A 12,805-nucleotide genomic window follows, 5' to 3' on the forward strand; every position below is an offset into this window, starting at 1 on the left:
AGAGAATGACCTACGGGGTGAGCTTGCCTCAGAGCACTTTCCCTGGTGTTAGACGCAGAAGAAGCTTATAGATGGGACTGTTTGGGGTTAGATCCAGTGGCTTGGGGGTACACTGTATTCTCAAAGAGACCTTAGAGCTCTTGGTGAGAAATGCAGACCTTGGAAGGCTACAGGCTGTTTCTCGGGGGGGTTGCAGAAGGGAGGAAGCCACACTGGTGAAACCAAAGATCAAGACTCGATCAAGTGACCTCGCCTTGAAACATACGTGCACACCATCCAGCAGGTGGCCCTGCTGCCACAGATCTGGGGCTGGCAGGATGAGCTCTGAGAGCACAGCTTTGCCCTGTGTTGACACCTGGGGCATCCGCTTGTCCATCATCCACCCCCTGAAATTTCTTTCCCTTTCCTAGGTTGCCAACTGGGGTATCCAGAGCCTGGGTTTGTCTCTCTATGCCGACCGCCTGGTAGGCACCTACAGTGGAGGCAATAAGCGGAAACTCTCCACGGCCATAGCACTCATCGGCTGCCCGCCCCTGCTGCTGCTGGTGAGGGTATCCTACCCTGAAGAGTTGAACCATTGCCGCACGTTCTGGGTTGGAAAAGTTGGCTCAGGGCTTGCGGCTTTAGAAAAGATAACAGTTAGCTTTGGTTTGACTTGCTCACATATTACTAATTACTTGGAGCAAGTTAGCCCAGTGTTTGGTCACAGCACAGTCTGGCCTTCAGTGGCCAGGAAGGCTCTTGACGGTCAGCAGCTAAGAATGGGAAAGCTCTGTCAGCTCCAGGGAGTGTTGATATCTGGTTAGAAATCAGGGTGAGAAGGTCTGTGTGGGTACAGGAGCATTGACCTGAGTCAGGGGCTCTGGTGACCCTTGCATGAATTATGAGCCGACTTGAGTCCCTGAGTCCATGCAGTCTGAGTTTTAAGAGGACACAGGACATAGAGGGAACTGGAATAGTTACCCGGGCTACCTCCCTCCCCTGACCCCTTCTAATTCTACTATTCTCATTCTCTCTCTCTCTCTCTCTCTCTCTCTCTCTCTCTCTCTCTCTCTCTCTCTCTCTCTCTCTCTCCCTTCCTTCCCTTCCTACCTTCCCTCCTCCTGCTCCTCCTGCTCCTCTTCCTCTTCCTCTTCCTTCTCCTTCACTATCATCATCATCATCATCATCATCCTATTTCCTGTGGTCTTTTTTTTTTAAATATTTATTTATTTATTATGGATACAATATTCTGTCTGTGTGTACGCCTGCAGGCCAGAAGAGGGCACCAGACCTCATTGCAGATGGTTGTGAGCCACCATGTGGTTGCTGGGAATTGAACTCAGGACCTTTGGAAGAGCAGGCAGTGCTCTTAACCACTGAGCCATCTCTCCAGCCCTACTCCTGTGGTCTTAACTATAATTTATTCACAGCTGACATAGATCTATAGGTGTACACTGTGTTTCTGTACTCTCCAATTTCTATCCTGCCTTTCTGTCCTACAGCTCACTGCTCTGTCTTTCCTTCTTGCTGGGAAGTGACTGTACACGTTTGTTAGCCCAGGAAGGATGCAGCAATGGAGAAAGACCAGCTTTGAGTCCATATCTTTCTGTTTTCCCTCCTACTCTCCAGGATGAGCCCACAACAGGGATGGATCCCCAGGCACGCCGCATGCTGTGGAATACCATTGTCAGCATAATCAGAGAAGGGAGAGCTGTGGTTCTCACCTCCCACAGGCAAGAGATCCCCAGGGAGGTGGAGGGAGTGGGAGCATCCCCTACCTTCGTTCTCACTTCCTCTCTCCTGCTCGACAGCATGGAAGAATGTGAAGCTCTGTGCACGCGGCTGGCCATCATGGTGAAGGGCACCTTTCAGTGTCTGGGCACCATTCAACACCTCAAGTACAAGTAAGCAAATGGGGGGCATGTCTTTCACTATACTCTGTGGGTTCAACCAGGCCTTCAGTTCATCACGAACATTTGGTACAATTGCCTCTTCATCCGACAGGCATTGGCCAATGATGGCTGGGCCAGACTCTCTAGGCAGACGGAGAAAGCTGATGGGATGTTCTTGACTGGACTCCTAATTCATAGGAATCTCTGGACGGGAGAGTCCTTACTGGGGCATTTACTGCGGCAGAGCCTAGCTGGAAAGCAGGAAGGCCACTGTCACTGATTTAGTCTCAACCCACATTTCCCTACAAATCCAGGACCCACGACCTATTTTATGAGAGCCCACAACCAATGCAGAGGTGATTAAGAGACCAAACAGCTTAGGCAGAGGCAGGTGGATCTCTGTGAGTTCAAGGTCAGCCTAATCTACAGTGAGTTCCAGGACAGCCAGGGCTACACAGAGAAACCTTGTCTCAAAAACAAACAAACAAACAAACAAACAAACAAGAGACCAAACAGCATGAGAACCAATTTTCTTTTCTAGAATATTGTATCTGGTTTTTAAAAACAAATGACCATATGTTGTTGTATGGCAAACTAATACAAGTAATCTTGAGCAAGAAGATCTTGTATCCATAAGCTTACAGATGGTTAAAGATAATTCCTTGTTATGTATAGCTCGTGGGATAAAGCTAAGAATTCATTAAAATGAGATTATTCTAACATTGCTATTTTTCCTTGAATCCTGATATGCCTGGGAAAGCAGATTTATAGTTCTCACTCGGGTATTTCACATGCTTATTAAGAGCCTGGGATATAAGCTATGAAGCCAGCCAGTGAAAAGGACAGAGAACCTAGCTTATCTGAGATCCCAATCTTGGGGAGTTCATGGAAGCATGTTGCAAGTGGGATGAACTAATATGTAAGGTACATTTGGCAAATGGGCACTTGGCCCTGACTTCTTCAGTAGCCGCCGTGTGGTGACTACATAAATAACTATGAGGATATCATCCTGTGAGGTAACCAGACCCCTGTCACCAATGCCCCATGCCCAAATGCTAAAGGACACCCCCCCACACACTTTCCCTCTCATTCCTCAATCTCCTCATGATAGTGGAGACAACAGGGAGGGTGCTCCCAATGTGGAGAGATGGCTGATTTCCTGGAACTGGAAGGCAAATAGCATCTTTTGCAGACACAGCCCTGGTTCATAGAGGAAGTCTGACAGTAACTTGAAGTGACACGATGTATCCCCCACGGAGGTCATCACAGTCACCAGCCTAGGACGCATACTCTTTCTGGTGGACCATCTTGACCCACATAGGGTGACCAGCAGACCTAGGAGGAGAAGGGAGAAGTAGCACTGTTCACCTAGTGTGTATCACTGTAACAAGATACCAGAAAACAACCCACACCAAGGAGCAAAGGCTGGCCAGCTCCATGGCTGTGGACCTGGGGCAGACTATCGTGGTGGTCGTGGTAATATGTGCCAGAGATCCGGTGTACCTCAGTAGATTCCAGTGGGGGTGAGGCGGAGGAAGAGAGAACCTTTTTCAACCACAGGTCCCCATGATCTGGTTCCTCCAACTAGGCCCCACCTCTAATGAAATCATCCATGGATGGAGCGAGAGCCCCTCCTGATCACATCACCCCTAAGGTCCCACCTTTATTTAGTGCTGCATTGAGGACCAAGCCTTTAATACACAAGTCCTCAGGAGATATAGCCAAGCCACAACAATGCTCCACTTCCTTCAGGAACTTTCTTTAGGGTGTAGAGCCTTCCTAAGCAATTGCCTCTCCCTGGCAAGTCTTATAAAAGTCATTCAGTCTTCCCCACATATGAGTGCTCCAGCCATGTCCTTTTATGGGGAAGGAGGGCTAGGTTCTAGGGGGCTAGAACCACCTTGAACTTGAGCAAATATGTCTATCCAACTTTGCCACATGGATATTTAGACCTCCAGAAACATGCCAAACATTTTTTTCGCTCCTAGTTTTAAATATGCGTGCAAAGTCAAGGCCGTGGGCATTGAATCCCTGTTATGCCCGATGAGAGTACTCCTTGGGGGACTGTCTTAGCTCTGACAGTACTATACACTGTGTGCACCTGCCAGGTTTGGAGACGGCTACATTGTCACAATGAAAATTAAATCCCCAAAGGACGGCTTGCTTCCCGATTTGAATCCGGTTGAGCAGTTCTTCCAGGGCAATTTCCCAGGCAGCGTGCAGAGGGAGAGACACCACAGCGTGCTCCAGTTCCAGGTCTCCTCCTCCTCCCTGGCCAGGATCTTCCAGCTGCTCCTGTCGCACAAGGACAGCCTCCTCATTGAGGAGTACTCCGTCACTCAGACCACGCTGGACCAGGCAAGTCCACCCAGGGTACCGAGTGGCAGGAGGTTGTACGCGGTGCATTCAACACCTGACATGTGTAATGGGTGACATGGGACAGACAGGGCATCTTCATTTCTAACACACTGTTGGTCTCTGTCCCTTAGAGTCAAATCTGGCATCTCAGAAAATTATTTTCTAACAATATTCTTGTCATCCACAAACTTCACAATTTTTACTTCGTTCTTTTCTTACAAGTTATTTTATGCTTGCTGGTGAATGAATGGTAGTGGCTGATTTTTTTCCTTCTTTCCAAATCAACTATTTCATGTATAATTTACAAAGAACAAAATGGACATATTTAATTGTCTTTATATTTATTCTTTACGTAGGTGTTTATTTATTGGTATGAATGTGATATTTGTGTGTGTATTTGCATGTATGCAGGTACACACGAACATGTGTGAATATATATGTGGAGGCCTGAGGCTGATGTCAGAATCTTCCTTGATTGCTCTTCCTTCCTATTCTTCAAGGCAGGATCTCTCAATCAAACCCAGAGCTTTCCAATAATCTGGCTACTCTTGCAAGCCAGTGTGCTCCGGGGATCTCCTGTGTCCACCTTCCAAGGCTGGAACTGTGGTGGACCACACATACCAGGCATTTATGTGGGTGCTGAGGATCTGAACTCTGGTCTTCACACTTGCACAATGAGCATTTTGAATATTTTAATGGCCGAGCCGTCTCCATAAACCGTCTCTACTCTTCCCATAGTGTGTCCCTGAAATGCTTTCTACCAAGCTCGACATTTCCACTCTTCTCTCCCCTGGCAGTGCCTGGCAAGTGCCATCTCAGTTTATTTTGAGGGTCTTGTTATATGTAACCCAGGACCGTGTGCCTCCAAATGCTGGGGTGACAGCCTTGTACCACCATGTCTGGCGCCTTCTACTTTCTTTCTATAAAATTGTTGATATCCATCTATCCACCTATTGATCAATCAATAGGTGGATAGATAGATGATTGTTGTAGAATATTATTTTAAGGCGTGTTACATTTGTTCTTGCTATGGAACATTTGTTTAACGATGCAAAGACATGTTGTACTCTTTTATGTTGCATTTGTTTAACTCTGTAAAGCTGTGTTTCTTTGCCTTCCTAAAACACCTGATTGGTCTAATAAAGAGAGGAATGACCAATATCTAATCAGAAGAAAGGATAGGTGGGACTGGCAGGCAGAGAGAATAAATAAGAAGAGAAAGCTGGAAAGAGAAAAGATCAAGGAGTGAAAAAGATGCTTGAAAAGATCAAGGAGGAGAAGAAGGCTGGAGGGGCCAGCCACCCAGCTACATAGCAAGCCATGGAGTAAGAACTAAAGAATGGTATCCAGAAATAGAGAAAGATAAAATCCCAGAGGCAAAAAGTAGACAGAATGGCTAGAAATAAGCCAAGCTGAGGCCAGGCATTCATAAGTAAGAATATGCCTTCATGTGATTATCTGGGAACTGGGTGGCGCCCCCCCCAAAAGAGTTTAAAAAACCAACTATAGATGATAGATAGATAGATAGATAGATAGATAGATAGATAGATAGATAGATAGATATAGATACACACACATTCCCTAAATCTATAAATGACCTGAGCAGTCCTTAGCTGTCTGCGTTCTTTGGGCAGGGCCAAGTCTCTGGAGCTCCCCCACCATCTGCACCAGCATGTCTACTGGTGGTGTCGTTTGGGTCCTTCTGCTTCCTATGACACTTCATTTAAGTGTAACCAAACGGCGCTTGTCATCTTGTTACTAACCTAGTGTCCCCAAAGGCTAGTTTCCCCAAAGTCTCAGTCACACACTATATCATGTGTCAGAATTGCCTTCCCTTTTAAGACTGAATAATATCCAATTATTCCCATATTTTACTCATCTACCCATTCATTCATCAGTGAACTTTTGAGTTTTTCCTGATTTGTTGGGGGTTAATTTCCTTTTTTTATTATTTCAATTTCTTGTTTTTCATAAACACCCTTAAAGACCATTTGGTAAAGCAGTGGAATTAGGTGAGCGTCTACCTCTAGACAAGATCACTCACCAGCTTATCTGCCCTTTCTCGCCACCCTTAGGCAGGTGACAGCCACAGTGGACTCCTTCCGCAGGAACTGTGGCCACACTGCGTGTGGAACAAAGAACACAGCAGAAAGCGGGTGCCTTTGCTTGCTTTCTGTTTTTAGAGATCCCGGACTCTGCCAGCTGCATAGTTATCCCAATTTCTCACATCCACGGGCCTTGGAATCCTCCAGCAAGAACTCCCTTGGCTCAGGAGTCTAAGCCTGGTCCAGGGCACTGCTGTGTGGGCTTGCGGCAAGCTAGAAAAGGAAACAAACTCTCTACCTGCAAGGCTGCCCATCAACTGTGGGAAACGGAGCAAAGCAAAAAGACGATATAGAGTCCCATCTTTCTGGAAACATCCATGTTCTCTTCTCTTGCCTGCAGGTATTTGTGAACTTTGCTAAACAGCATACTGAGACCTATGACCTCCCTCTGCACCCTCGAGCTGCTGGAGCCAGCTGGCAAGCCAAGGTATGTCCCGCGCCCTTTCCTAGTCACTGCTTAGGCAGGGCCTCAGGGCAGGGGCCTCAGCGCAGGGGCCTCGCTGAACCACTGGGCTTGAGGGCTCCGAGGTTCAGATGAGGCTCTGCAGAAAGTACCCAAGTCATATCTCCACCGTCCCTATCGTACCTGCCACCCTCCTGGCTTGATCCCAGCCGCTCTCCACCAAGAGCAGCTCTAGGCTGAGCAGAGTGGCTCCCTTCTGTAATCTGAAAACCGTTTGGACAGTGTGGGTGAATCACATTTTAAAGGCATTTATTCATGAGTGAGCATGTGTCTGTGTCCAGCTCAGGTTGTCAGGCTTGAGGTGCATGCCTTCACCCAGTGATGTCACCTCACAGGCCCAATGGTTATTTTGAAAGGAACTTTCCTGAACGTTCTTGCTAGCAGCATAACAAACAAAAATCTCCAAACTTCAAGTTTTAGGAATAAACAGGGAAAGAGAGAGTACTGAAATATCTTCATCGTTGGGATCTTGACAATACTTCCTGGTCACACGTTTGATCTTAAAAAGATGGGGACTAGCTGGCACTCTTGTTCAGTGGTAGAGATGTCTGGTTAGAGTCTGCTTGGACCAGTTTGGGGAGGGTTCTTCATGGAAGTATCAAGATAGTGAAGGAAGAAATGATAGAAACTGCAAGTTCTGGACCAAGATATGCCTGGGGTGGACTTCCAGTCCTGCCCTAGCACAGCGCCTGCGTCAGGAGTACACCCACCCCTCCTGGTTTCCCAGGAGGACAGAAATCTAGAGAAAGAAGTGGGCTCAATGCCAGCAGCCAGATGGCTTCAGCATGAGACTTTACAAGGACAAGGACTCCGCCATTCTGTCTGGATCACTAAATAGCAAATCAAACCAACTCAAAGTATTTATAACAAAATAAAAAAAACCCAAACCAAACAAACAAAAAACATGTGAAAAGCCTTTTTTTCCATAGACTTCTCATTCCTCCCAAAAATCTCTTGATTGCAATAAAAGTCAAACACAGCTGACGAGCAAGCAGGGCATGTCTTTCCCAGGCCTTACTTGGAATGAAGACTTCTCCACCCCATGGCTACTTGGCAAGGTTGACTTTGTCTCCCCATCTGTCACCCTCCAGAGGGCCCAGCATACCCAAGTAAAGCTGCCCAGGGAAGCTTCCTTTTACCAATCTTCTAACTACTGTCTCTCAGTTTTAGATCTCGCAGCTGCTGTTGATATAGGCTGAAAATATCCTTTGAGAATCATGTACAGTCACAAGCTCCTGTTATCACAGAGATGTAGTATGGAGGCAAGCAGGCCTGCATTTCGTCCCGCCCAGCTCCCGCAAGGCTAACTTAGCTCCAGAATAATTACATGAAAACTGTATTCATTTAAACACTGCCTGGCCCATTAGTTTCAGCCTCTTATTGGCTAATTCTCACATCTGGCTTTAACCCATATTTAGTAATCTGTGTAGCACCACAAGGTGGTGGCTTACTGGAAAGATTCTAACCTGCGTCCATCTTGGAGAGGAGAGTCATGGCGACTGCCTCACTGCCTTCTTCCTCCCAGCATTCTGTTCTGTCTTCCCCACCTACCTATGTTCTAACCTATCAGGTCAAGCAGTTTTCTTTATTAATTAACCAATGAGAGTAACACATAGACAGATGACCCTCCTCCATCACAGAGAACACATAGTTAGATAACAAAATTATTTCTAAGAACTACCTGTGGCCCCTTCCACATGCCACAAAATATTCCTTATTTTACTTATTGGTTTGTTTGTTGACTGGATCTCACTGTGTGGTCCAGGTCTTCCTAACTCAGCCTCCCAAGTGTTGGAATTGCACGAGTGAGCTGCCATTGCCAGCAGCACCGTCCCTCACACAGAGCTAACACCAGCTACATTAGGCTAGGCCAGGGTGCTCATGGTCTGTCATTTGGACCCATTAAGATCATGGTACTATTGTGCTTGTCACTTGAACCTACTGTAACACATTGGCTACATTATTACTATTGTAATAAATGTTTTACTCAAAAATATAACTCTGACTTATGACATACCATCTTCAATAAAAGTTTATAGAAATTCTTTATATTATATATAAATCTGTCATAAAACATATAGTTTTATGTACATATGAGTTCTTATGTACATTATACTGGTACCATCTTGGGACCTGTTCTCATCCCTACAACTCATTGTCTGCTTCTTAAGAGATCTGTGTTTCAACCAGATAATTGGACAAGTCAAAATTTACATAGACTGGGAAGGTCTACCTTCAACCCTCTCCTTCCCCTGCACCCTCACCTCCCACCCCTACCCCACAGCTGGTATTGGATCATGAAGACAGCCTACATTTGTGATTAGAGATTATGTACCTCTAGTTAGAAAGGTGAGTTAGAAAAATGTCTGTTTCCCCAGGACCCTGAATTTAGTACACAAGTTTGATCTGGATGCATTACCATGAACTCCATTGGAATCTCTCTCACCTGAGATATATCCCAGTCAAAGGATCTTTCTTCCCAGGAGCCATGACTGTATGAACTGGACAAAGAGAACTCTAGACTCAGGGCTTAACTTAAATGATAGCTTCTTAGCTTTTAAGTCAGCAAGGTGATGGTGACTTTCTTGGGTTAAAAAAATGTGCAGGGGTTGTTGGAGAGATGGCTCAGAGGTTAAGAGCACTGGTTGCTCTTCCAGAAGGCCAGAGTTCAATTGCCAGCAACCACATCAGGGAATTCACAACTGTCTGTAACTTAAATTCCAGTGGATCTAAATCCCTCACACAGACATACATGTAAGCCAAATACCAATGCACATAAAATAAAAATAAATTATTTTTGGTTTGGACACCAGCATGGGAGTAGGGAACGTAGTCTCCAAAACAACCACTAGAAAGAACACCTAGAGATAGCTTATGTAAGTCTCTACAAGAAATGTGTGGACCTTAGACGGCATCTGGTCTGCTCAGTCCACAGCTAAGACCTTAAGGCAGCCCAGAACCTTGGTCGTCAAATAGACGCCTTCCTAGTCCCTACAGCTGAGCTTCCTCCAGAGATTGCCAAAGCTGCACCTTGAAACATAAAACTCTGTAGCTCCAAAAAGCCAGGATGAGAAGTGTCCCCCTGACCTTCCTCAGGCTCATTCCTCTTACGTTGTTTGTTTCCTATAGCTTGAAGGGAAAGCTGGGCAGCCGGAAACAACGCAGGAGCCTTTGCCCACGGGAACAACTGAACAACTGGCTAACGAAAACAGCCCTACGGCAGGGGAAGGCAAACACACGAGGCGCCCACAGTGAACTCAAGGAGGCTCTTCCAGAAGGAACCCCAAACTCACCGACTCACCGGAATCCTTGCTGGCAAAACTGACCTCCCCGAAGGCAACTCATCCAGTCCATCAGAGCAGTCCCCTGCCCAGTGGTTTTGTTTAGGGCCGCTTTCACTGAGGGGCTCTGCTTTTATGGGGTTGGAGGAGGGCAGGTGTGTGGGGGTGATGGGCAGGTGGAATAAACTGCACTCTCCTCGTGAACTACTCGTTAATCGCCCCCTAAACCCCGACTTCATCCATGTTCAGCATATGCTATAGTTTCAGACTTTCTCAGAGGGTAAGTGTACCTCAACTGCTGTGAGCGCCACCAGAATCAGTGACACAGCCATGCTAGCCGTGGCAACATCTTGCACCACTGGAGTGGAAGTGAAAGGGCTCATTGTAATGTCACATCCAAAGCCTTCACAGCGTTTAAGAAAAACACCCACTGGGTAGTGCAAGTGTGCACTATCCGAATGTAAAGTTTATGTTTTGTTTTTTGTTTGTGTGTGTGTGTGTGTGTGTGTGTGAGAGAGAGAGAGAGAGAGAGAGAGAGAGAGAGAGAGAGAGAGAGAAGAGAGAGAGAGAGAGAGAGAGAGAGAGAGAGAGAGAGAGAGAGAGAGAGAGAGAGAGAGAGAGAGAGAGAGAGAGAGAGAGAGAGAACTGTTTCCTCGGAGGGAAGAAAGCAAAGAAAGGGGTGGGTGGAGCTTCTCTGAAAGGGGTCTTTGCATCGGGGACCCAGGGTCTGGCCAGGGCACTGCCTGGGCACATCCTGTCAGATGACAGGGCAGGCCAGCATAATCCTAACAACACTTTTTGCTGGGTCTCTTCTGTTCACTGCTCTAGTTGGCAGCATGAACCTGGGGGAGGGTGCCTGGAAATGAGGGGGACTACAGTCTCATGTAACAGCCAGCCAACTCTAGTCAGAGCGTCAGACAATTTAAACTCTGAGGGTTAAGAAGGGTCACCTGAGAAAGGTTCTCATAAGTTCAATCTCTATACAATCATAAGGACGAGCCACACGTGGCAGAAACATGTCTGCCCATGGAGGCACCTAAACAAATAACAGTAGACAGTTGTAAGGAATCATCTGAAGTGAACTCACTCCTGCCCGCTCCACCTGCGAGGGGCACGAAAGCACATCCAAGAACAACCCGCGTTGTGGAGAAACTGATCCCAAGACTCTTGTTCCCTTGGCATTTCTCACAAGGTCTCAGAAATCTCCTCTCTCAGCTTCCGGCTTCCGTCACGGACCACGTTCGGTGCTGGTGAGTGTATCTGCCGCAGGGGTATTAGAAGACAATGGCTAACAAAGCATCAGGAATTAGAAACTAATCCTTTTCTTTGTAGTTTTTTGTTTGTTTGGTTGGTTTTTTTTTTTTTTTTTTTTTTTTTTTTTTTTTTTTTTTTTTTTTTTTTGCTTTTTGAGACAGGATTTCTCTAACAGTCCTAGCTGTCCTGGAACTCGCTTTGTAGATCAGGCTGACCTCGAGCTAATTGAGATTCACCTGCCTCTGCCTCCCAAGTGCTGGGATTAAAGGTGTGTGCCACCACCATTGGGCAAAACTAATTTTTTTAATCCAGACTTTGAAACACCTGGATGAAAAAAGGGAGCAGATTTCTTCCAAGATGGTCTCCCTGTCAGAGCTACAGATGGTCTTTGTTTAAACCCTCTCTGCAGAAGTGCTTCTCAGGTTACATCATGGTGTGGCTGTTCTCCAGAGCCCCAGAGGGCTTGGGGGAGGGGGGGTATGCTGAGGCCCAGTAATTGTAGCTGACAAGAGACGAGGGATATAGTGAGCACAGTTGGCCGAGTCTCTAGTTCACCCTGGCTAGAGGTGGGTTAGCAACTCTGAGGTCATGAAGAGAAGACTATCCAAGGAGGAGACAGGAGGAATCATTTACTGTATGAGAGTTTCAGGAAAGCATGGAGTCATTCTCTTCTTCTGCCATGCGGGTCCCAGGAATCAAATCTGGGCCATCAGCCTGGGTAGTAAGCATCCACTGAGCCATCTTAAATGTCCTGTAAATTATTCTGAGTGACAATTTATTCCAGTTCTTGTAGGTGGAGTTTTTCATCTGGACCGCTGACTCTCAAATAACCACGCGAAGACTCTTACTAATTATGAAAGCTCACCAATAGCTTAGGCTTGTTTCTAGCTAGCTCTTATAACCTAAACGAACCCATTGATATTAATCCATGTGCTGTCCCAAGGTTCTTTTACACCATCTGTGTACTTCCCATGCTGCTGCTTCTGAGTCTGGCTGGTGACTTCCCCAGACTCTACCCTTCTCCCCAGCAGTCTCTCTCTGCCCCCCCCCCCATTCTGCCTAGCTACTGGCCATTTAGTTTTTTTTATTAAACCAATCAGAGTGATATATATTCACACAGGGTAGAGGAGGAATATTCCACAACTGCTCTCATTCCACTACTAGATTGCAAGATCCTAGACCTTGAATCTTACTCATCTTTGTAGCCTCCACTGTTTATATCTCTTTTCTGATGTTTTGATTACATAATAGATTTTCAGTAAATAGTAAGTGGGTAGCATGAAAATGTTAATGGGGAAACCAGCGAGCACAATTGGATGCATAATTGGTCGGACGCGGTGCAAAGGGAAAATATGAGAGCAGTTATCGAGGGTTTGAAGATGGCGATAGAGGGGCATCAGTTTCAGTACAGGGCCTCTGAGTCCTTTGTCTCTCCACAGCCACACATTCCTGCAGCCCCACCCCTCCTCA

General features: G+C 46.4%; 1 protein-coding gene and 1 long non-coding RNA gene across 2 annotated transcripts in view; one reads left to right on the forward strand and one right to left on the reverse strand.

Annotated features, from left to right (window-relative positions):
* Abca4 (ATP binding cassette subfamily A member 4) overlaps positions 1-10,285 on the forward strand; it is a 126,457-nt gene extending 116,172 nt beyond the window's left edge. The window contains exons 45-50 of the mRNA XM_038311073.1: positions 411-545; positions 1,612-1,715; positions 1,794-1,886; positions 3,983-4,232; positions 6,678-6,764; positions 9,930-10,285. Coding sequence (XP_038167001.1) covers positions 411-545; positions 1,612-1,715; positions 1,794-1,886; positions 3,983-4,232; positions 6,678-6,764; positions 9,930-10,055 — 795 coding nt within the window. The 3' untranslated portion in view covers positions 10,056-10,285. The remainder of the gene's footprint in view (positions 1-410; positions 546-1,611; positions 1,716-1,793; positions 1,887-3,982; positions 4,233-6,677; positions 6,765-9,929) is intronic.
* On the reverse strand, positions 2,393-6,680 carry LOC119800794. Its single transcript, XR_005283090.1, has 2 exons — positions 6,277-6,680; positions 2,393-3,209 (listed from the first exon to the last, which is right to left on the reverse strand). It is a non-coding gene; the product is annotated as an uncharacterized LOC119800794 (long non-coding RNA).
* Positions 10,286-12,805: the final 2,520 nt, after the last annotated feature.

Source organism: Arvicola amphibius, chromosome 14, assembly GCF_903992535.2.
Source record: "Arvicola amphibius chromosome 14, mArvAmp1.2, whole genome shotgun sequence".
Classification (NCBI taxonomy): Eukaryota; Metazoa; Chordata; class Mammalia; order Rodentia; family Cricetidae; genus Arvicola; species Arvicola amphibius.